Genomic DNA, 23137 nt, shown 5'->3' on the forward strand with positions numbered 1-23137 from the left:
AATATCGAATGGGGCACGTTCGGTGTAGTACTAGATTTGTAGTAATGAGCTGAATTTTTGTATGGTGAGAAGGTCAATTCTCCGTTTCTGCAAAGAAATGGTGCAAAAAGCGTGGGTATTATGATGCCTTGCCTAATTTGATGCTGTTTGAGCAAAACTTTGTTTAACTATGTTGTTTATGTTGCAAGAAATGGAGAAAACAACAACACTGCTGCCCAAAGTTTTGCTCAAACAGCATCAAATTAGGCAAGGAATCATAATACCCACGCTTTTTGCACCATTTCTTTGCAGAAACGGAGAATTGAGCTTCTCACCATACATAAATTCAGCTCATTACTACAAATCTAGTACTTCACCGATCTGTCCTATTATCTCATCACCTTTGAAAAAGCTAATTCAAATGGCTGCCACTGTGAAAAGTTTCTGCCAGATCAAAAATTACCTCAGAGATAATGGGCAAAAACGGTTCCTCGCAGTCACGCACATCTACGATTATTTTACGGGATATTTTTTTCCTGCAACGCATCAGGATATCAAATTTTTTATGCTGGAAACAATCGTTTGATTGCGAAATCAAAACTACAAGAAAATTGACGTAACAATTTTAGGTAATTTCAAAATGTTCGCCATAATTTGTCGGAGTGTTTCTCTTTGTCGGGTTAGTCGACATTAGTTGGATAACCCCCTGAAATTGAAATGTCAGTGTGTTCGTTTTTGTTCCCAGCTCTCGGTGTGTCCGTCACCGAAACGTCAAAGTTCCCGTCGCGACTTCGTCGATTCCACAATCTACCTCGAATTTTCCAATTTTAGCTGCCGCCGTAGGTTCTCCGCACCAGAAACCGGTGCTTTCCTTATTTTCCCCTTTCGGTTAAGTTACATTTTGTGAAGATAGGTACTACCAGCAGCATGGCCGTTACAAATGTGACCAGTGTCGATCAGTACAACAAGCTAATAGGGTGAGTATTTCGCTTTTCTCTTCGGTGGTTCCGATGTGGGTTCTTATCAACACTGTTGCTATCTTTCGGCTAGGTCATCGTTGGTGTCGGTGGCGCTCTTTTCCGCCGAATGGGCTGACCAATGCAAACAGATTCTGGCCGTTATGTCCGAGATGGCCAAGCAGGCGCCGTTTGGTGGGCTTCAATTTTTGGACATTCCGGCGGAAGATCTGTCGGAAGTGTCGCTAAAGCATCAGATCGATGCAGTTCCGACGGTCATATTTTTCAAAGCTGGCAAGGCAGTTGACAGAATCGACGGAGTGGATGTCGCTGCGCTGACGGCCAAATGCCGCAAATTTGCCGGCGCCGGAGACAGTACGGTCGAAAGCGGGGACAGTTTAGAGGATCGTTTGAAGGCACTGATAAATCGCTCCAACGTTATGATATTCATGAAGGGCGATCGAAACACGCCTCGATGTGGATTCTCCAAGCAGCTGATAGGCATCATCAATGAGACGGGGTTGGTTATGCGGAGGGAGACAGAAAGCGATGATGGTTGATTTGAAATTCAAATTTTGTTTCTTTTGTCCAGGGTGCAGTACGACACATTCGACATTCTGACGGATGAGGAGGTGCGACAGGGTCTGAAAGTCTTCTCGGATTGGCCTACTTATCCTCAGGTCTACGTCAAAGGTGAACTGATCGGAGGGCTCGATATCATCAAAGAACTGCTGACCGCTGGCGAACTGAACGCGACGCTCAATGCTTAGTGGATAAGCCCCAGTTCAAGTTCCAGTCGTATTGTAAGTATTTTAACCGCGAGGGACATGGAAGACAATGCTTTTATCTATTGAAAATGTTCTGGGGTTTCGTTCACTGATACACAAAATGGCTTACAAATACTAGGAGAGAGTGTAACATGAATCGGAAGATTTTTTTAATCGAGAAATAATTCTTCGAAAGCCTTAGTTTAATCGCAGCAAGCGCGGAATTGTGAGCATCATTTGAGCATTCTAAAGGGCTGTTTGCAGATCAGAAGGAATTTCTCAGCCTATCTTAATGCATGGGAAATTCCTTGTCTGAATTTCTCAAGAAACCGTTTTTTGACAAGAAACAAGAAATGACAGTTCTTAAGTTTCTAGTTTCGAACACTAGAAACTTTCAGTTTACACTGTCTTGTAATTTTCTTTCTTCACGCACCTCTTGGGCGCTATCCAATATGAAATATTCGTGTTCTCATGGACGGCACATTGGGCACGGGTCTGTGTCATTTTGGCATAATGTCATTTGGCATAAGGTCACTTGGCATAAAGACATTTGACATAACGATCATTTGGCATAATGGTCACTTGGCATAACAAAGAAGGGTGCATTTCGATTATGCCAAATGTCGATTATGCCAAATGTCTTTATGCCAAACGACCTTATGCCAAATGACTTTATGTCAAATGTCCCGCTCCCATCAAAAATGGCAATGGCCATATGTTCGTGCCTCTTGCTTATTTTCTTCTGCCAAATAAGAAAGAAGCTACGTACGAGAAGCCATTCAAATTGAAAATCATAATTGATCCTCCGATCGTACTAACAGTCATTTGTGCATCTGAAGTTCTTATGCACTGTTGAAGCGGAATTTCAAAATATTTGTCCTTAATGTCAAATGGAATTTAGGTAACCAGAAACCTTAGTTTTCTTGGATCCGCAAGAAGTTGCCTTGCTGCTATTCGTGCTTCAGCACCAAACACAATGAAGCCGTTTTACGATTATTTAGAAAAAAAACATACCTACGTGTTTGGTAAAATGAAAAGTAGTTGGCGTCGAGGCGAACCGCGGTTCGCTCCGGAGTTCTGGTCGGTGAAATCGAGCACGGAGAATGATTTGCCTAAAACGTCTAACGCAGTTGAAGGATGGCACAACAATTTCGGTGGTCTTTCCAAGGATAGGACTCATTGTAAGTTCTATGAAGTGTTACGAGCTTTCCAGCAGGAAGAACACTGTAACGACAACTTCTAGCTTCAATCCTGATGTTCGGATTGCACCGAGAAAGACAATTACTCCCTCTACCGATCAGATGAGACCGACGGAGGAAAAGTTGAAGAAAACGTTACTGTGGAGAGAGATCAAAGACATGCCCCTTTTCGAATTCATCCAAAGCATCGCTCTCTCTTACTTTAGAAAATAAGTAAAATTACTATGTAGGACTTCAGAATTATTTATGTTTTTTTTTTTGAACACGAATAAAAGAGAAATATACTTAAAGTCTGTTCCAATTGGAGAATTAAAATTAATTTTCACTTAAACTTGACAGTTCGATAATTATTTCCTTAGGAGAACGGTCAATTTTAATTCGCCAATTGGGACAGACCCTTCATTGTTCCTGTTTCCGTATTTCTCACTTATTGTGTATTTGGGGCTCGATTTAGGGTAAGTGTGCCCATCGTTGTGGTAATATGGTAATATTGCGTATTTAACACGAAAGAGTTAAAAAAAACTATGAAAGCTTTGAAAAACAGTGTTTCAAAGAGGCTAAATTATTCGATGAAAAAGTTAACAGCTTGATGCCAATACATTTTTAATAAATTTAATTCGAAAGAAAGGCCTATGTGTTAAAGAAGGTAAAATACATGATCCCAACTGCTACAGTGATAGAGTCCGTCTCCTTTGATTCCTCCAACTCTTGAACACAGACAAACAGACGTAACACTTGCGAAATTTCCATCGACCACGCTTTTAACGATAATTTTAAATTTTCATAGTTGTGGCTTTCACAACCAGAGGCGTGCGTTTCTATGCGTTTGACGTTCCACACTAGCGCCTTCTGTTGACGATATTGCACAACACAGTGATTCGTGCAACTTTACCATCAGGTGATGGTAGTGTGAACTGGGAGATGGATTTCCATGAAAATCGTTCAAGGTGTTACGTCTGTTTGTCTGTGTCTTGGAGATCAATCGCTGCTGATTCCATGTCGGCGACTGGACTACCATGAACTTGTTTTCGGCGTTGAACTTCCCCAGAATATTATCAACGACCGGCCGACACTATTAGCATAGATTTAACACTAAGATATTAAGGTCAGGAACAAATTCATTTCGATTGGTGACGCCATTCGCTCCCCCAGTATTTATTTTCGCCTGCTCGGCATTTCGCTTGAAGCGGCGCGTTAAATTTTCAATTCACCGCCCTTTTTCACTGTTCTATCAAAGCAAACTTATTCCAGAAACATCGTAACCAAGAAAACGAGATTTGCTTGTTTGTTTATCCCAAAGAAAAAAATAGATGGGAAGCAGCGGGTACTTTTCTGCCTTCTGGTATGCAGCTGGACGGCTGTCGGGCACTGATGGCCGGAGTGGACCAGCAGCAAATAAAAAGGGATGATCATTGTGCCCAGATCTTGGCTGGTGTCCAGAGAGATGTGATAGGAACGACTCTCGAGGTTCATGTGACAGAAGAGCTGGCCGGCTACGTGGCAAACTCCCTGCGGTTTAGCTCGAAGTGATAAACTGTTCTCGTATAACTGCCAAGCTTGAGTTCCAACGGCACCGTGAAACCTTAATCTTCGCGTATGCCAACATTTGCCACTTAGAGCAGTTCTTGACATAAAAAATAAACAAAAATGCCGACAAAACCTTCAAAGAAGTCCTCGACTGATCCTGTGACGGATTTTCATATATATATATATATTTCTGCAATATTTCTTCCGATGTTTGTTCATTACTTTATTCAGTAAATCCATAAAATTAATTTAAAAGACACAGACATCGTCTTCAGCCGGCGGCGGAGCAGACAGAACGAAACTTTACGAACGATTACACGAAGCATGGAATACGAAAAAAAGCTATTCTCACGAAAAGTTTCATCGCCCGGAGCGGGAATCGAACCCTCGCCCAAGGTGTGGTTTGAAGCTTGGTGACCGTAACCACACGGCTACGAGGCTCCACACTTCGGCACCTACATTTCAAAAGGGCGAAACTGCATTTCAAAACAGTACCTTCTTTTGAAGCTGTGGATCGTATTTCATATTTTCCATGAAATCCATCCCCACTATCAGAAACAGGGGGATTTTAGCTCTCTTTTAGTGCTTATAGGTTGTCCAAAAGATTGAACATACGATCCACAGCTTTGAGAGAAGACACTATTTCAAAAAGCAGTTACGCCCTTTTGAAATGTTGGTGCCTACTTGTGTATGACATTTTGTATAAACAAAGGAAAATATCTGCATTAACATGTCTAAAGGGTCTAACTCGTTTTGTAAACAAACATTGTTTCTGTCGCTGTAGGGCTCATCTCGATCCACCCACGCATCTGGGGCCCGTTATCAGAAAGAGCGAAGATAGATCTTTCTGATAACGAGTTGAAAGCGTCAAAAGCGCCGCCTCCTAAGGTGCATTCGTAAATTACGTACTGGGGGATTGGGGTCGCTGAAAATATGACGAAACTGGAGCCACGGGCGAACTGTGAGTTGCATATTGATTGTTGCTATTAGTCAGCAATACTACTCGAGATTGTTATATATTCCACGTTGAGCAAAAAGCATTGCAACAGGGTGGCCACCCAACCGGAAAAAAAACGGGAAAAAGACGGGAGTTCAGAACGACCGGGAAAAAAGCGGGAAAAAGCCGGGAATTTGAGATGATTACCGGGAAAATTATTGTTGAGAGAAATTTGGTGAACATATTTGAATTTTATACAACTCATCGATAAGATATATCTATATAAGACAGCTAAATTCAAATTATCGATTTAGAACCTTGCTTTTCTCGAAATTTTGCTAATTTATTATCGAATAAACTTCAGCATCATTTCAAACATAAACAATTTCATAAAGGATTAACCCTTTCCACGATTTTGAACGACTATTTCTATGTCAAGAAAGCGTTTCCGAAAAAAGTTTTCGAACAAAACTTATTCTGAACTGGCTAAAGTTTTCCAAATCAACGAAAAAGTTTTACAGTTGTAAATCATTAGTTGTCTGAATGGTTATCAATAGTTCTACTATTGAAACGTGTGTTAGTAGTTGGGTTTACCTAATGAGGTTATAGTTATATTGTAATAGTAGTTTACGCAACAAGGTGCAGAATGAAGATTTTTACAGCACGAGTTGTACACTTATCCAACGAGGCTTGCCGAGTTGGATAAGTACGACGAGTGCTGTAAAAATCGAGTTCTGCACCGAGATGCGTACAACGTTTTTTGCAATTTCATAAACTACCACTTGAGGATAGTTTTTAACAAAACTTTTTCATCAAACTGCACACAGATTCCCATAGCCATGTTTAAGAAAGTCTGATCATAGCAGGTTATACTGTGCAGTTGTCACAATTTTCCAAACCTGCGTCCAGAAAGCATCAAGAAGTTGATCAAAACTGAAAACAGTGCTGTAATGGTTCATTACGCAACGCAAATCAGTGCTGTAATGAACCATTACAGCACTGATAATTTGGTGTGGGAAAGTAGGCCTTTTCCTGTCAGATTTGCGTGAGGTAAAACAGCCTATTACGATGAGAAATTGCAAAAAAACCATTCCATCATATTTATTTATTTCCGTTTGTTTCAAATTTGTCGAACATCGATGATGCTCTAGAGCAACCATGGGAAGTAGAGGGTTAAATATCAAAAGTGAGTTTGAAGAGAAAGAATTGTGTCTTTCGATTAGAATATTTAACATTTTCGACGAACTTGAGACAAATAGAATTAGATGTAATGGTTTTCAGAATATTATTGTAACCCAATTAGTTTTGAATCAACTACTAACTTCTTGTTTAAATAGTGGAACCATTATCAAAAAAAAAAAATACAACTATTTTGAAGTAAGTCAATTTGCAGAAAATGTTGTTCAGGTTTCTTTCGGGTACGCTGTTTTTGGCTGTTCAAAGTCGTAAGAAATAAAAGATTAATCTATATATATATATATAAATGAGTTCGAAGTGTCTTTGAGTGCAACAAAACTCACGAACGGATGAACCGCCCGAATAAAAAATACAGTAGAAAAACCGAACGTGGTATTGTAACAGTACTATTTAGAACCATGTTTTTACAATAGACATCACTGTAAAAATAAAAATACAAAAACAATAAGATGTAATGTAAATACCATACAGTGAATTGTAAATAAGATTTTTACAATATATTATACGGGTTGTTAAGTATCGTAACAATATAAAAAAATATTTTGCTCCATATATATATTTTTGCAAAACCATACATTGTAAATGAATTGTTCTAATTACTGATAGGTGGGTTTTAATATACCGTATATTGTATGGTACATGTATGGTTTCAAACAATAAAATATACCGTAAATAGATTGTTTTTAATTGTAATTTCACTACTGGTTATACATTTAATCAAATGGTTTTGGAATGGTTCTCTTTTGTTATGTTGTATTGTTTTACATAACATAAACATGGTATATTATCTTGTCATTTTCCCCCTGTTAATGGCATCTTAGCACATAGAGAGAACAGACGTCTATCTTCGCTTTCTGCCTTGTGTAAAACTTTGTAACGGTCATATCAGAGTATGTGGTTATGCTCCCGTTGCGCGGCGCTGGCGTCCCATCACTTACATTGTTGTGTTGTCATTTTTGTTTCCAGTGCTCGCCGTTTTTGGCCGTTTGGCGCTCGTGTCGTATTGTGGGCTAATGTATTTTAACGATGAACACTGCCATCGTGGGGTCAAATCGACTTTATATGTGGAGCTGTCTCCGTTGGTGGCGTTGAGGTGCACTTAAATCCTTTACACACGATTACGACGTATTTTTGTTCGAGCTTAAACGTCTGTTCTCTGTGATCTTAGGCTTACTAGCATTATAAGAATGCGCTTTGGGAATTCTCCAGAGCGTTTTGGATAACCCATCATATATAGGATCGCCCACGTCTAAGTCTGAGTAGTCTCTGCTTGCAATAACAGTTGAAGCTTAGGCTCCCATGTCCCACTAGCCAGATAGCCGGGTTTTGCAAAATAAGCATTATTTGTGTCAACACGTGAAGGAACTATGCCGAGCGCGCTAAGTGTTATTAGACCACTAATGTAGTTGCATGAAGTGGGTGACGAAGTACACATAGTATTACGGCGTGCTTAACCGTTATTGCAATATTGAGGCTCCACTTTTACTAAAGTTTGAAATACACGGGGAAATACATAACAACTCATTAGAAAACTGTCAAGTTTGATTCAAGTATAAGTTAGGTTTAAAAGCGAACCCACAGACGAACCTATATTAGCAGTTCTTTCAGTGCACTGAAATAAATTTTGTTGTAATTTCTACCGAATCCATGGTAAAATTAAAAACTGCACCAACGATTTTCAACCGAATGCAAAATTCTGTTAATTGTACTGAAACATTGTCAATATTACCATGCGAATCGTACCGTTGACTGAAAACATTCTTGATGCTACTATTTTGGTATTTTAATTTCGACCACGTCGACTTGAATGATGGGCGTCTCAGATAAACGTGGTCAAAGTAACAATGCCAAAATAGTAGCATCAAGAATGTTTTCAGTCAACGGTACGGCGCGCATGATAATATTGACAATGTTTCAGTACAATTAACAGAATTTTGCATTCGGTTGAAAATCGTTGGCGCAGTTCTTAATTTTACCATGGATTCGGTAGTAACTACAACAAAAATAATTTCAGTGTGTTCAGTCCAGTTCATATGTTAAAGATGGCTCTACGTCAAAGATAAAGATCGTCAATCGCATTTGATTCGGTTGTGGTCGAAGGCAAGTTCACATGAGAGAAGAGGAGAAAATTCCCCTAAATGCAAATACAGAAATAATAGTGTTGAACTAGTTGAACTCATCCACTGATTTACGGTAATCTGATCTGCGTCTTTCCGGGTTGACATACATTCGTATTCCTCTCATAGCACTCTACATATCTAGCCCGCCATATCTTTTGGATCTGCAGTTCTTAGGACATCCGGTTTATCACTTATTTGAACATTTTATTGACATTGAATTGATGTTTCAACTTATTCACTTTTTTCTCTTTCCTTTTCTTTACATCAAAAAAGTCACAAACACCAACAAAACAAAGCACGGAAAAAATCAAAAACTGAATAAATAATTAAAAACGCACGCAAAAATAATGTTTCGGAAAAGTGAATGGTTCAAACGTAAGAAAAACAGTATTATATATTGATTCATAAAAATCGATTGTAAATGTATAGTAGCTACAATGTGCAAAGCTTTTAGCGAACCATTTCATTACAATACACATTATTGTAGCTGGTACAATGTATGGTGCAGGAATGGTTTTCACCAAACACCCTATGGTTAATTTTTATCCGGGCGATCAGCTTGACTCTTGCACGGTTCGGTTCGTATTCGTGTTGGCTGTGTTTATATGTCCAAAAAGTTACGATAATTAACTAGAAAAGTAAGAAAATTGATAAAGTACTGATTTCCGTGTGCTGAGAAGGAAATCAACACGATTGAAATGAAACCAAAGAGTGCGGTGACGTTGTGACCTCAACAGTTGTCAAACCACCACAGCTTGGCAAGACTACGTCTTTAGTCCAAAATTGTTTTCAGACCTCTGTGATTAAAAACTTTGGACAAATTGGACAAATTTATTTCGGCCAACATTTCCAGACAACTGTTCAAGTAAAATTTAAGTGCTCAGAAACAGCGTAAGTACCAGCCAGGTTTTTCCGAGGGTTTTTCCACAGACAAACAGACGTAACACTTCGAACATTTTTCAAATCAAATCATAGTCACGGAAACATGTTCGCCCAATGCTAAAAGGACTGAGTTTGGTCGACCGTCAACTAGGTGGCGGTAGTGGGCAAACGTCAAACTCGAGCAAAAACGATGCGAGCGCCACGGGTGGTCAGTTGGCCAACTATCAAATTTTCAAATAGACCGTTAAATCGGTGTACGATGCAAAATATCAGAGTGTTACGTCTGTTTGTCTGTGGTTTTTCTGTTCAACGTTCACTTTACGATGCCTACAGTTTAGACACTATAGATTCCATAGACTCGCGGAGACATGGTTGAGCAATACGATTTTAGTGTGTTTTTCCGTGAATTTAGAGTGTACCGAGCGAATATGACGTCACGCAATCCATTGTCGCTATTGAAATCGTGACGTCATGCTCGTTTGGCTACACCAACTGACAGTTCGTTTGGCTACAGTTGTCTTCGGCTTCGCGAGTCTATGGAATCTATAGTGTCTATAGTGGACAGTACTTTACTCACACTGTCACACTGTAAGATCCTGAAATCGATTCGTTTGATTGCATATTACTCGAATCACTCCACATCTGAGGTAAAGTGATTGATGTCAAATTTAATAAAACATTTTGTTCAGAATTACACTTGGTTTCAGCTAAACTTTATTTTTTTATCCCCGCTTTAGGGAGAAATTAGAGCAAATTAAACTGCGTCCAATAAGCTGAGCTTTTGCGGCGTGACCTAACATTGATTAATCATTGGTTGGTGATCATTTTTAAAAGACGGAGAGGGTAGACTACTTCTTCATTGCAGTGTAAAAAACAAGCTTCACGTAAAAGAAAAGCTTAAAAAATATCAAATCTCATCATCATTTAGAACGATGGTGCAAGACAGTGCTAAAACAGTTTGATATTTTTTAACTGTAATCGTTGTTAAATATCGTTTATTGAAAAAAAGTATTAGTATTTACTAATGCATAATTTGGAGTGGATTTTGTTTTACATTGTTCCAATTTTTACGTAAAACGAGAGTTAAGTGTTACATTCTATAAAAATGGTAATTTTGAAAAACCGGGAAAAGTTGAAAAATCGTACCGGCAAAAAGACGGGAATTCCAAAACTAAAATTGAGTGGCCACCCTGTTGCAAGTGAAGCACCCATCGCGCTCTATTCCTATTCGATAACACTGTCGAGACAATGGTTTGAATATCGCTTCTAGAGGCTTGTGGTCAGCCTCTAATTCGAAGGTACGGCCCAACAAATAACAAGAGAATCGCTAACTTCCCACACCAATATGAGAGCCTCCTTCACAGTTTGGCAATATCTTTGGCTCAGTTGGTGTGAGACTTTTACTTGCATACGCAATCGGATGAGGTATGTCATCAGTTGAACCTTCACACTGTAGCAGAACAGCCCCGAGAGCCAGAGTAACAGCAATGATAGATATTTAGATAGGTTCGTAGAGAGCCATCGAAGAATCGAATAGGTTTGACGATTCGTAACGCTAAAATTGGTCATTTTAGACCCCCTCCCCCTCCTGTAACGCTTTTCGTATGAAAGACCACTTGCTAGATTTGAATTTGGCGCATAAGTCGTCGGATGAAAATGAGCCGACCAAGACCACGACCTTGTCGATAACGACAGCCACCCCCAGTCGGCCATGCTATGCTTATGACAGGATTCTTCCTCAATGCAGTCAGAGTCTGGACGCTTATTCGTATACCTACCTAATCTTTCGACAAAGTAATAAGTCAACTATGTTGGTGAGTTGGTAAATGCAAATTTTAATCCCGGAGTCCAACGAAGAAATGTGCATGTTAATTTGACGCTTAAGCTACTTTTGGTTTAGCGTAAAGTCGAAGTGAATTGAAACATTTTTAGCGCATGAAAGCTTTCATAATAAATACAAACATTCGGTAAAAAATATGAAATTAGCGTTGGAGCAGTGAAAAAACTAAACATCTTAGAGTATGTTGAACCAAAGCATTTTAGTGTGAAGTCTGCCAGCTTATACTATTCTGCAATTAGTTGGTTGCTCCTTCTCGCTTCTTCTGCAGTTCTTTCTCGAATTGCAACAATTTGATTTCCATCACCTCGCGAATCGCATCTCGGATTTTGGATTTTTCCATGCCCAGAACTTCGATTTTTTCCATCTGTTCCTGAACGAAATCGACCCGCCGCTTGAAGAAGTTCTTTGCGCTTTCCAAGTCCTACGGGAAAGTTTCGTAGGGAGAAAATGTAAATCGAGCTTAGCTCATTACAATAAAAGAAAATTAACTTACATTTTCCACGTAGTAACCGGTTCCAATGTCGATGATTACATTGTCTGCATCTTTGATGGTCCCGGGAACGTACATGCTCCTGTGTAGCAAAATAAAAATGTAGTGGAAAAGTTCTCAAACGAAGGTATAACTCCCGTCCTCTCTTACCCCGTCAGTGGCACCAAAATCTGTTTCTCGTTCCAGTCGGGTTTGAACTGTTCCAGTGCTTCCTTCGAGCCGGAGTATTTCACGCGAGCCATTTTCAGAGTTTGCAGTGATTCTTGAAAAACGGTCAGCTCCTAAAACGCAACAAAAATACCGCCAGTTAATAGATCGTTCCATTTCGGACCGACCTCTCCCAATCCCACATACCTGGTCCAGTTGATTCTTCAGCTGAGTCAGCTGCTGCAGGTTAAGTGTGTTCAGATCGACCTGCTGCATATGCGGCTTCTCACTGGCGGAAATAGCGGACATTTTTGGGACGGTGGCACTACTTAACGGTAACAATCCAGGATAAACTCTGTGGATTCACTGGCCGGTAATCGATTATTTACCGGATAAGGCAAAAAACAAGACGACGAGCTGTGTGGTTCCCGTTCTAGGAGTTCACAAGCACCAACCAGAAACGAAAAATCAGAAACCGAACCGAGTGTTGCTTTTTTTTATTTTTTTTTTCTTGAAATGTCAAAGTTAAACCAAGAGCCAGTTGCGTCAAGTACTCCGACAAACAGTGATGCCGGGAATTCATCGTTGAAAAAAAAACACTCATGCATGCAGAGATATTAGGGCCTGTGTCAATTGGCTTCTTTAGCGGTGTTGGGATATTGAGCTTCTCGAGAATTTTTAGAATTTCGACAAGTTTCTCTTCGACCTCTAGGTTGCGCGCCAGGGTATAATGTGTGTTGGGCACTTTGCGACGATTAACTCAAATCCGCACACCAGCGCACAATTTGCGCGCCGATTGCCTATGCGCCAAGTTTTTCACTAGTCAAATCACTATTAATCAGTGGTTTAATGAAGTAAAAGCACCGACAAACCGACGTGCCAGCTAATACAAATTTCCCATTTTTTCTTGGCAAGAGGGTCCTCTTTCAATCACTAGCACCATCTGTGCGAAGATTTACACAGCTTCCTCTTCATGTGTGCGTGCGTACATCACCTTTAACTTGTTAAATTATTTTACTCATTTTCAAGTAATAATCCGCAATCAATATTTTAAGTAGTAAGGAGTTATTTCGGTATAATCGATGAAAAACAATGTCATCTACTGAAAGTTCTTGTGTTTGGAATATTTTATTTGATTACTTTTCGACTACTTTGTCTTATGTGGAGGAATTCCATTGAACCCGTTGAGCAATTACATTGTACGGTATATTATTTCTTCTAAAGGTTAGATAGAAATAAGAGTGCATGTGATGTTTACATCGATCAGCTGGATTTTGTTTCGTTGTTTCATGACATCTTCTTCGTGGTTTCTTTTGTCAAAGACGAAAATGACAGAACGAGTTACGATTTTTAAACGGTTTTGGATTCAAATGTCTTGCCAATCTTGGAAACAGAGTGTCACGTCGGTTTGTCGGTGGTAAAAGCGTTGTTGCCGTCAATAATATCTTTGTTGTACATTATTTCCAGACATAATGAAGTTCAATGTTTTAGACAATAAATGGAACCGAACCCTAAGAGAGATAGAGCTCTTGGCGCGAACCATTTTGACACTTGTTTATTTACATTTTGTATGGCGCACAGCCCGGCGCATGGGCTGTCGGCGCACGAGTTGTTGGTCGGTATGCGGATTTCAGAAAAGATTCGCAATAATTCCATATTCTAAATCTGCATGCCAAACTGAGCCGAAATCCAAATTTTCATCAATTTTGGTGCCCGGGAACCTATTTAAATATCAATTTGAAGTTTGTATGGGAGCGATTTGTCGAATCACCCCTCGTTGCATTTTGTACTGGGCGGAGCTGTCAAACAGTTGCCTAGCTGTCAAAAGGTAATTTCGAAAAATCTCTTTGAAGTTGATTTTAGGTATCAAAATAAAGTTCTAAAAATCTGAAAAAAATCATAGTGGCTCAGAAAAAGGTGCTCTTTCGTATAAAATCAAAAAATGAATACATTTTTCAAAATTTAAAAACCCAATTGGGTTTTTAAATTTTAAGAAATAATATAATATATTTTAAGAAATATAATATATTATTGATTTTTTGATTTTATACGAAAGAGCACCTTTTTTTGAGCCACTATGATTTTTTTTCAGATTTTTAGAACCTTATTTTGGTACCTAATGAAGACCGGGAACCGGATGGCAAACAAAACACGCCGAATAAACTCAAACAAATTTTTATTGGTTGTCTTCGCGTTAACAATTTTTCTCGAACTGCTCATCTCGCTGTTGGAGGGGCCGCTCTTCAAATCTCTACACCCAACTCAACTAAACTACAATTACACTCTAAAGCAAAGCATCGCATTTCTTCATTAATTCAAGAAGTTTACACTAAAATCAATTTCAAAGCAATTTTTTGAAATCACCTTTTGACAGCTGGGCAACTGTTTGACAGCTCCGCCCAGTACAAAATCCGACGAGGAGTGATTCGACAAATCGCTCTTATACAAACTTCAAATTGATTTTTAAATATGTTCTCGGGCTCCAAAATTCATGAAAATTATCTCAACACCGTTAAAGAAGCCAATAGGGTCCTAAAATTAAAGACGAAATCTCGCTTATATTGAATAATACGATCCAGCATGGTATTTTAATCGGAATAGTACTTTACTCGAACTTGAAAAACAAAGGAATAATGAGAAAATTCGAAATAAGTAAAATGGTAAATAGTTCTACTTTGACATTTGAGGTCAACCTTGTGTGACTGAGCTCGACATTTTTCTCACTGGGATTTCAAAAATGTTCCTATCTGACATACACGGTGAAAAAAAATCACTCAAAGTACGTGTTATAAGCTAGGAACAAGACAAAAGGCTAAAAAAATAAAAATTATATATTTTCAACTATGGTTAATGAAAACGTCAAAAAATGAGTAAATATGTACTCTTGAACCATATATTGTGGTTTAAAACAAGAATCTCGATAGGACTTTAGGAGCCTATTGGGAAATAAAAAAAAATTTTACTTAAATTTGACAGTTCGAAACTTAAACTTGACAGTTTTCCTAAGGAAATAATTACCGAACTGTCAAATTTAAGTTAAAATTAATTTTAATTTCCAATTGACCCAGACCCTTAAATAACAATCTTGAGATTGTTCACTTAAATAACTATTTAAATACTAGCTGTCCCGGCAAACTTTGTCTTGCCATGATATGGTGGTTTGACAGCTGTTGAGGAAATCGCAGCAACGCACTCTAGATTGATTTCATTTGAATCACGGCAAATTTCTTCCCGGCCCTGTTCCCGGCCCATGAAAAAATATTATTTTTACATTCTTTATACTTCTGGAATGATTTTCGTAACTTTTTATGTATATAAACACAGCCACCATGAATACGAACCAAACCGTGCAAGAGTCATCCCGATCGGTTCAGCCGTTCTTGAGTTTTGTTGCCTCAAAGAGAATTCAAACTCATTTTTATATATATAGATTGCTGACTGCACCCCAAATTGGACTGACACAATAGTGTGCACACACCTTCAAAGTGTGATACAACGCAGGGATACGTCGGATCGAATTGAGGTCTTCGGTGCACTTATTCCTTGTAAATGGAGGAATAAGTACCCCGAAGACGTCGAGACGATCCGAGGCAAATGTGCACTTTTATCACACTTTTTAGGCGTACCATAAAAAGTGTGATAGTCCAATTTGGGATGTAGTCTGCAATATTGGAGTTGCATATACATTGGTGCACCCAGCCCACATGATAGAAGCAAAATGCAAGGCACATAACAGTATAATAGCGATCTGAGAGTCATATCACATGCGTCGCATATAACTCTCATTTCCCATTTTCAACCCAAGATTAGATTTATATGATATTCCAATAGTGCAATAATATAGGACTGACATATAACGATGATCGGGAGAGTTGGCTCAGTGTGCTCGATTGGCTCCGGTCGAAAGTGACAGTCCGCCAGACTCTAATTATAGGGACTCTAAGCGTATCTGGTCCTCTATCCAGCGCATTGCCCGACGTATGTCCGGCGCACGGTTTTGGAATAAACAGGGGCCTACATCGTCGAAACCAAAACATGACGCTGACAGCGAGCGCCCATCAGCATCGGACGGACGCCGACGACGGGAACATTCAAAACAACATGCATGCGCTTCGCTTCAGCCGCCCTTCTTGTCATTTTCTTCGACGCAACGACGGGTGGCGGCTCATTTTCACACCGACTGGGATTCAATTGAAATTATCAAACTGTCTAAAATGTATGTTTGCTTAATATTTTTATGGGTAATGAACTATTTCAGTAAAATATGCATAGCATACATTAACATTACACAGATTTGCCGGTTGTTACACTCATTAATTGAGTTATAACAGAGAAATTCATTCGATGTCGAACGAGCGTACGTGAGCTTGTGAGTGCGAAACAAAGTGGCGTCTGCGACGACGCAGCACCGTCGGTTCATCGGTGACGATGACAGTCGGGCTGAGCGACGACGACGGCGCCTTGTTTCCATTGACGATTGAAACCATTGTTTACAAACTTCGTCTGAAAATTTCAATTGAAATTGAAAATGTAGGGCCCTGGGAATAAATCTGGAGCTCGATTTGAATAGGTCGTATGTACATTTGTCGATATAAAATTCGATCAGTTTATTTTAGTTATTGTAGCAATAGAGAAGATATTTTGGAGACTTTTAATGATGGAACGGAAAGCCTGTTTTGTGATGATTCTGCTGTATGTATCAACTTTGTTCAATTTCAACGGTTTTTGCTATAATAAGCGAATCCAACTGATCGAATTTTTAATCGACAAAAGCACATACGACCTTTTCAAATCGAGCTCCAGAAATAATCAGCTGCCAGCTTTTCGTAAAAATGAACCACTGTGGAGCGGGTTGATTTGATTGATCACCGAACTACCCCTCGTTCGTACCGGCGGCGAGATGGCGAGGTGGCGGCGCGTTCGTGTCAGAAAAATGTCAAACCGCCGTCGACGTTTTGTCACTTCGCTTCCACGTGAACTGACGTTTTCAGCTTTTTCTTCATTCGTTGTTGAGTCGTCGCGGCATCTTGTGGAGTTGGCTCGCTCGCTCGTTCATTTTTCCCTTTGGTTTGATCCCGTTGAGCAGCATCTTCGTCTGCTGCTTCGAAGTTGAAATTTCGGTGGCAAGTTTGGTTTGAATTTGGTGTGGTTTTACGAGTGAAAAGTTGTTTCTAAGATGAAGAAGTTGTTGATCTTCGCTTTGCTGGTGCTGCCAGCGGTTCTTTTGACCGTGGACGGTGGTAAGTTGCGTGATATTTTGGAAATCGGCTCTCACGAGGGTTACTTTCACTCCGACGTGGCATTTCGTAACATTTTGGATGTTTCTTTTTTTAGGTTCCCGGTTGATGGCCCATGCCACGGAAGATGAATTGGACGAAGAACTGGATGTGGAGGTTGAATCGGATGATGCTTCGGTGACTCAGACAGATGAAGCGGAGACGGATGATGAACCGGAAACAACAAAGTCTCCCGACGCCGATACGTTCCTTCTGTTTACACGTCCTCTGCATTCGAGCGGATCCCAGCTTGAGCTTCCTGCCGGGTACCCAGTTGAGTTCCTAGTCGGATTTGCCAACAAGGGTAGCGATGACTTCATCGTAGAAACCGTCGAAGCTTCCTTCCGTTACCCAATGGATTTCAACTATTACATCCAGAACTTCTCCGCTATTCCATACAATCGTGAGATCAAGCCAGGCCATGAAGCTACCGTGTCGTACTCGTTCCTCCCATCGGAATCGTTTGCCGGACGTCCATTCGGTTTGAACATTGCACTGAACTATCGCGATGCCAGCGGAAACCAGTTCTCCGAGGCCGTCTTCAACGAAACCGTGTCCATCACCGAGGTCGACGAGGGACTGGACGGAGAAACGTTCTTCCTGTATGTGTTCTTGGCCGCCGTTGTGGTCCTGCTGCTAGTTTTGGGCCAGCAGTTCCTGGGATCGTACGGCAAGCGCAAGCGGTCTCCAGCGGTTCGCAAGACCGTTGAAACCGGAACCACCAACACCAAGGACGTGGATTACGATTGGATCCCGGCTGAGACGCTGAAGAAGATCCGTAAGTAGAATAATATTGTTAGCTGAACTCAGTATACCCTATCACTTTCATTCCGACGACTGATCAAACAATTCGACAATGATTTTTCATTAATAGGGTCTGTCTAAATGACGATCGATTTTTCTTTCGCTAACTTGATCTAATCAAACTAAATTATTCTTGTTCGTATAGCAAGATGTACCCGTACCCAGCGGATTTTAACCAAATAATCTGAAAAAAACTCAACGTCGCACATTCTGTAATAACAGCTGACAAAGAGAAATCAATATTGTCAGTTAGACAGGCCCTTATAGAAAAAAAATCGTTGTCATAAATCATTAATTATTTTTTTTTTTTTGTTTGTATTTACGTGTATTTTAACTTATGCTAATTCTACACTAAATTAATTATTAATTTCAAGAAAAAAAGTAGAAGTTAGAAGTAGTTTACTTTTAAAATTTAAAAACTTGAGATTAATGAATGTTTATAATAGTTGTAACTATTAATGCACATACATGGTATATGAAGTAATAAACGGAAGAAGTGTAGAGCAAACATCCTTTTAGACATTATGAAATTCTGATTGAGTCAAACCAGATGTGTGTGCATTGATTTGTGTTTGGTAATAGACCATGTTGAGAGTCGCTTAATACACTTTGCATAAGCAGCATTGTGAGGCTAATACTGTTTCTTTGTTTTCAGAAAACTCTCCCAAGGGCGGCAAAGTATCCCCCAAGCAGAGCCCACGGCAACGAAAGGCCAAGCGAGCAGCGGGTTCGGACGAGTAAATTGCATTTAAGTAGCTAAGTGACAACAACATCAACAACAACTAGCAGAAGCTGGAAGCAACTTGTAATCTGTAGTTGCAGCAACTTCTGGTGTCCTAGAGGCAGAGCTGATGGGAGACTATGGTGTTCATCCCAAGCAAAACCTCAGCTATCGCGCGCCAATATGCGAGAAACCTCCTTTTTCAGTGCAGTGAAACAAATAAGAAGTAATTTTAAGGTTTTGCGCAACTACTCATAGATTCTGTTTCCAAACATCGCATCCATTCGAGAAGAGACACAAAGTTTATTATTTAAGAATGTTTTTTTTTGTTTTTCGTTCGCGATTTAACCCATTAAAAATAACCTTCCCCCGATTTGGTGTGAAAGTGAGACTGTGTACTGAGATAACATTTAGCAGAGAACTGAGAGAAACATTAGAACGATCCGTGGCACTCGGGAAAACTTGATGTGTCGACGAAAAAAATACACGGCAGAAATGAGGCTTCATTTGTGGAAGCTCATCCAGACAGACTCCAATTCTTCTAGATGGATAAGTTTTTGTCGTTGTCGAGTGCGTTTTTTTGCTTAAGTTATTTTACAAAATATAAAAAAAATCGTAAGACAAGTGTAAATTGAATGAATGGTTAATTATTTGGTGATGACCTATCCTTGTGACGAGCTAAGCTGAAAAATTGAGTGACACTAAGACTGAAGGTAATTCAAATTCGTTAGATAAAAGTTATCATAGTTTATCTGACAACTTGGTTTCTTTTACAGGAATGCAGTCTATGTAAGGTGAGTAATTTAATTTATTTCACTTATCTTATCAACCCACAGTTGAATCAGAGTGAGCAGTCATTTTTAGAACATATTTCATCAGCATATCTTGATCAATCAAATTGGTTCGTACTAGTTTCTGTGGAACGTATTGTAAATTCTAGCCTCTTTACCGTCTCAATCAGTCTTTCTCTCTCAATCTACGTCAAGTTTTAGGTTTTATGATATCTAGAATCGGATCAGTATTTTGATGGGAGTTTGCATGTTCAGTAGCCATATGATACTTTATGTTGCTACGGATTCGAATCTGAAATTTTCGATAGATTTTATATAAGCACTTAGGATATTCTACATTTCTGAACCATCCAAGTCTACGTTTACGTTTGTAAAATTACATTAAACATGAGATATAACCCACTTATTAAACCAACTCGTTATCGGAGATATCTTTAGAACATGTGTTGCTTTTTATACATATTTTCTGGATATCTCGAAAGATTGTCCGGATCCGTTCTTACAAACCATAGACATTCGTCGTCATGGATTGTTTTCAATTGTGTTCATCGTTCTTTTCTGCACCAGTACTCGACAATTTATATAGGTAATGTAGTGTAAATACTCGGACGGAAGTGTGATTGCGCGGTAGCTCCCGCAATCTACAGGGTGTCTACTACCTGGAAAAACCTGGAAAACCGGGAATTCTATTTAACAGGGAAAAACCTGGAATACTCAAAGAATATCTTAAGTACTCGGGAAATTTTACTCCGATAAAAAAATACATTGGGTTGTATTAATAAATAAAAACCTGGTAGTAAAAATTCATATAGAAATTTCGCTACAAGGATTTATCCCAGAAATTTCGTCAGGGTTTCTTTCTGGAACATCTTTAGAATTACCTACTGGAATGTCTCTCAGGATTTCTTATAAAATTACTTCCGCATTTTTGACACTATCTTGGTATTCCATTTTGTTTTTTTTTCCGGAAAGGTATACTTCCGGATTCCTTCAGGATTCCTGAATTCCAACCGATTTCTCCTGGAGTTTTTCACGGGGATGCTATTTCTTTCTGGAGTTCCTCTAGTGTTTTGCTCAAAGAAATCGTCGTAGGATTTCTACCAAAATTTATCCCGAATACTCTATAAGAATTTATGTTGGGATAAATCGTAGAATTTCTTTTGACATTCCTCATGGAAATTTTACACGATTTCTTCCGGTGTTTCTCTTGGTACTTCCCCAGAAGATCTTCCCAGAATTTCTTTCGAAGTTGCTAAAGGAGTTATTCCTGGGGTTTCTACTAAAGTTCCTCCAATGGTTTCTGAAGGAGTTTTCACGAATTAACTGCAAGAGTTCCTCAAGAGATTTCTTTCATTTTTTCCTGTGATATTTTCAAACAATTGCTTTGGGCTTTCTTCGAGATGTTCTTCCTAGTCTCCTACAGGAATTTCTTAAAAGTTTTCGCGAGGTTTATTTTGAAGTTTCACCTGAGATTTCTCTCGGAGTATCTCCTAGAACTTCTCTCAGAAGATTCCTTCCGATGTAGGTCATGAGATGCTTCTCAGAGTTTTTCTGAATTTACCCTGGACTTTCTCCTAAGAATTTTGTTCCAGAGTGCCTTCTGGAATTTCCACAAGAGTTATTGCTGATATTTCCCATTGAATTCTTCTCTTGTCTCTTGTCTCAACCAATGACATTCTTGAAGAAACTTTCGTTCAACTTTCAACTTTCGTTCGTTGGGCTACGTTTAGGTGGGCTTCGTTTTAGGTTGGTAGCCCTGAATTTCTTTTGTTAGAGATTATTTGACAGCTGAAAACTCAGCCCACCTAGTGAAAGTCTTTCACTAATTGGGCTAAGAGCTTAGTGCAACGAGCGAAAGTTGACTGTAGTTTTGGATGGAGCTTCAGGAGGAATCCAGCGAGAATCTCTGGAAGTATATCGGAAAACTTTTGCAAGTAATATCGGGACGTACTCAAACAGATATCTCGTGAAAGAATCTTGCGGAAAGCCAGGAAGAAACTTTGAAAGAAATTCCAGGAATTACGCTCAGAAATCTTGATAGAATTTTTGAAGAGCAGGGAAACTTACATATTTTCGACAGTTTTGTTCTCTTTGTCATGTTTTTTTTTTTTTGAAACCTAGGTTTCAGCTGTTGAACTCAGAGTTGGCATCAAATCTTTCCCAACCAAGCAATGGTCAAGTTTCAGGCAATTTGGCCGACATAAAACCCTCATGACGAAGAGAACAAACCTGCCAATGATACCCTAAGTCACCCTTTATAATTTTTAGAAAATTTGGGTTATTTTTTGAATTATAAACTTTTAAAATTTCATCTGGAAAAACCTGGAAAACTCAGGGAATTTCATTTTGAGTTATGAGTAGACACCCTGATCTAGCATGTCGCCCTTTTTGTAGATGGGATAGGCGATACCTTCCATCTATTCCGCCGGTAACTCTTCCTTCTTCCAAATCTTGGTAATGACTTCGCCCTGTCAGCACAGTCGTTATGCAGTCCAGCATTTGCGTAAACTGCTCGATCGACCACCGTGGAGGCACATAACAGCTACAGAAGAATACCCCGTTTACCTTGGCGACCACGAAGCCCTCGTATATATTAGTAGACCCATCCGCGACCCAAATGCCGTTGCCGGCGGGTACTCGGTATGGGTCCTCTATGATGGCGATATCCATCCTCCACTCAGAAACCGCCTGACAAAGCAGTTGCTGAGCTGCGTCACAGAGGTTCAGGTTCAGCTGCGTTACCTGCACTGGTGTTTGTCAGCTACGGCTCTTCTGCAGGCCGGGTACCTTGGACCTCCTGTTGGTTGGGTGGCTGTTGTACGCAGATTTCCCGGAACAAATCAAACACGTGGGTGGAATCGTGCAGCCTTGTGCGTTATGGCCTTCGTCGTCGCATCGCCTGCACAGCTTGCTCCTGGCAGAGCCTTCTAATAAAATAGGCAGAGCTACACGTGAACACGTCTTTACTGGGTGAGAACGTCGACAAAAGAGAAAGAATTTTATTTGAAATTTCTTAGCCTACTACGATCTAATACAACTTATATCTAGTTAGGTTGCTAAGGGCAACGCGTGGTCGGTTGCACACTCAACACCTCCGCTCAACCGAACAGCCCCAGCTTCTTCCGCAACTGTTCGAACGATCCTCGTGCTAGTCCTTTGGTGAAGATGTCCGCAACTTGCTCGGATGTTGGCTTATAGACGATCTTGAAAACGCCGTCCTGGATCTTCTCTCGGATAAAGTTGTACCGAATGTCGATATGCTTCATCCGCTTATGGTCTCTTGGCTCCTCAGCGATGCGGATACATGATTGGTTGTCTTCGAACAACGGGATCGGGTGATGTAGAGCAACTCCAAGTTCGTCAAGCAGATTCTTTAGCCAAATCGCGTCACAGGCAGCTTGACTCAGAGAGATGTACTCGGCCTCCGTTGATGAAAGTGATACTGTTGCTTGCTTTCGGGTCATCCACGAAACAGTAGCTCCTTAAACTTGGAAGACGTTGCCG

The 23137-nt window shown here is 39.9% G+C and overlaps 4 protein-coding genes across 4 annotated transcripts in view; 3 read left to right on the plus strand and 1 right to left on the minus strand.

Moving 5' to 3' along the window:
- The first annotated feature begins 724 nt into the window (after window positions 1–724).
- Window positions 725–1859, plus strand: LOC134286626 (glutaredoxin 3-like). Its single transcript, XM_062848268.1, has 3 exons — window positions 725–956; window positions 1030–1455; window positions 1528–1859. The coding sequence occupies exons 1-3, from the start codon at window positions 907–909 to the stop codon at window positions 1703–1705; spliced, it is 654 nt and encodes a 217-aa protein (XP_062704252.1). The 5' UTR covers window positions 725–906; the 3' UTR covers window positions 1706–1859.
- Window positions 1860–11375: 9516 nt separating this feature from the next.
- LOC109412457 (probable prefoldin subunit 5) lies at window positions 11376–12553 on the minus strand. Its single transcript, XM_019686093.3, has 4 exons — window positions 12249–12553; window positions 12045–12175; window positions 11898–11976; window positions 11376–11825 (listed from the first exon to the last, which is right to left on the minus strand). The coding sequence occupies exons 1-4, from the start codon at window positions 12348–12350 to the stop codon at window positions 11640–11642; spliced, it is 498 nt and encodes a 165-aa protein (XP_019541638.1). The 5' UTR covers window positions 12351–12553; the 3' UTR covers window positions 11376–11639.
- A 4484-nt stretch (window positions 12554–17037) lies between these two features.
- Window positions 17038–19478, plus strand: LOC134285459 (translocon-associated protein subunit alpha-like). The gene is made up of 3 exons (XM_062846211.1): window positions 17038–17281; window positions 17376–18095; window positions 18777–19478. The coding sequence occupies exons 1-3, from the start codon at window positions 17218–17220 to the stop codon at window positions 18860–18862; spliced, it is 870 nt and encodes a 289-aa protein (XP_062702195.1). The 5' UTR covers window positions 17038–17217; the 3' UTR covers window positions 18863–19478.
- A 19-nt stretch (window positions 19479–19497) lies between these two features.
- The window catches only part of LOC109430330 (tubby-related protein 4), a gene marked incomplete in the record, with an annotated part of 266514 nt that continues 262874 nt past the window's right edge, over window positions 19498–23137 (plus strand). Inside the window, 2 exon segments of the mRNA XM_062846210.1 lie at window positions 19498–19555; window positions 19619–19631.

This window comes from Aedes albopictus, chromosome 1 (assembly GCF_035046485.1).
Source record: "Aedes albopictus strain Foshan chromosome 1, AalbF5, whole genome shotgun sequence".
In the NCBI taxonomy this organism is placed as follows: Eukaryota; Metazoa; Arthropoda; class Insecta; order Diptera; family Culicidae; genus Aedes; species Aedes albopictus.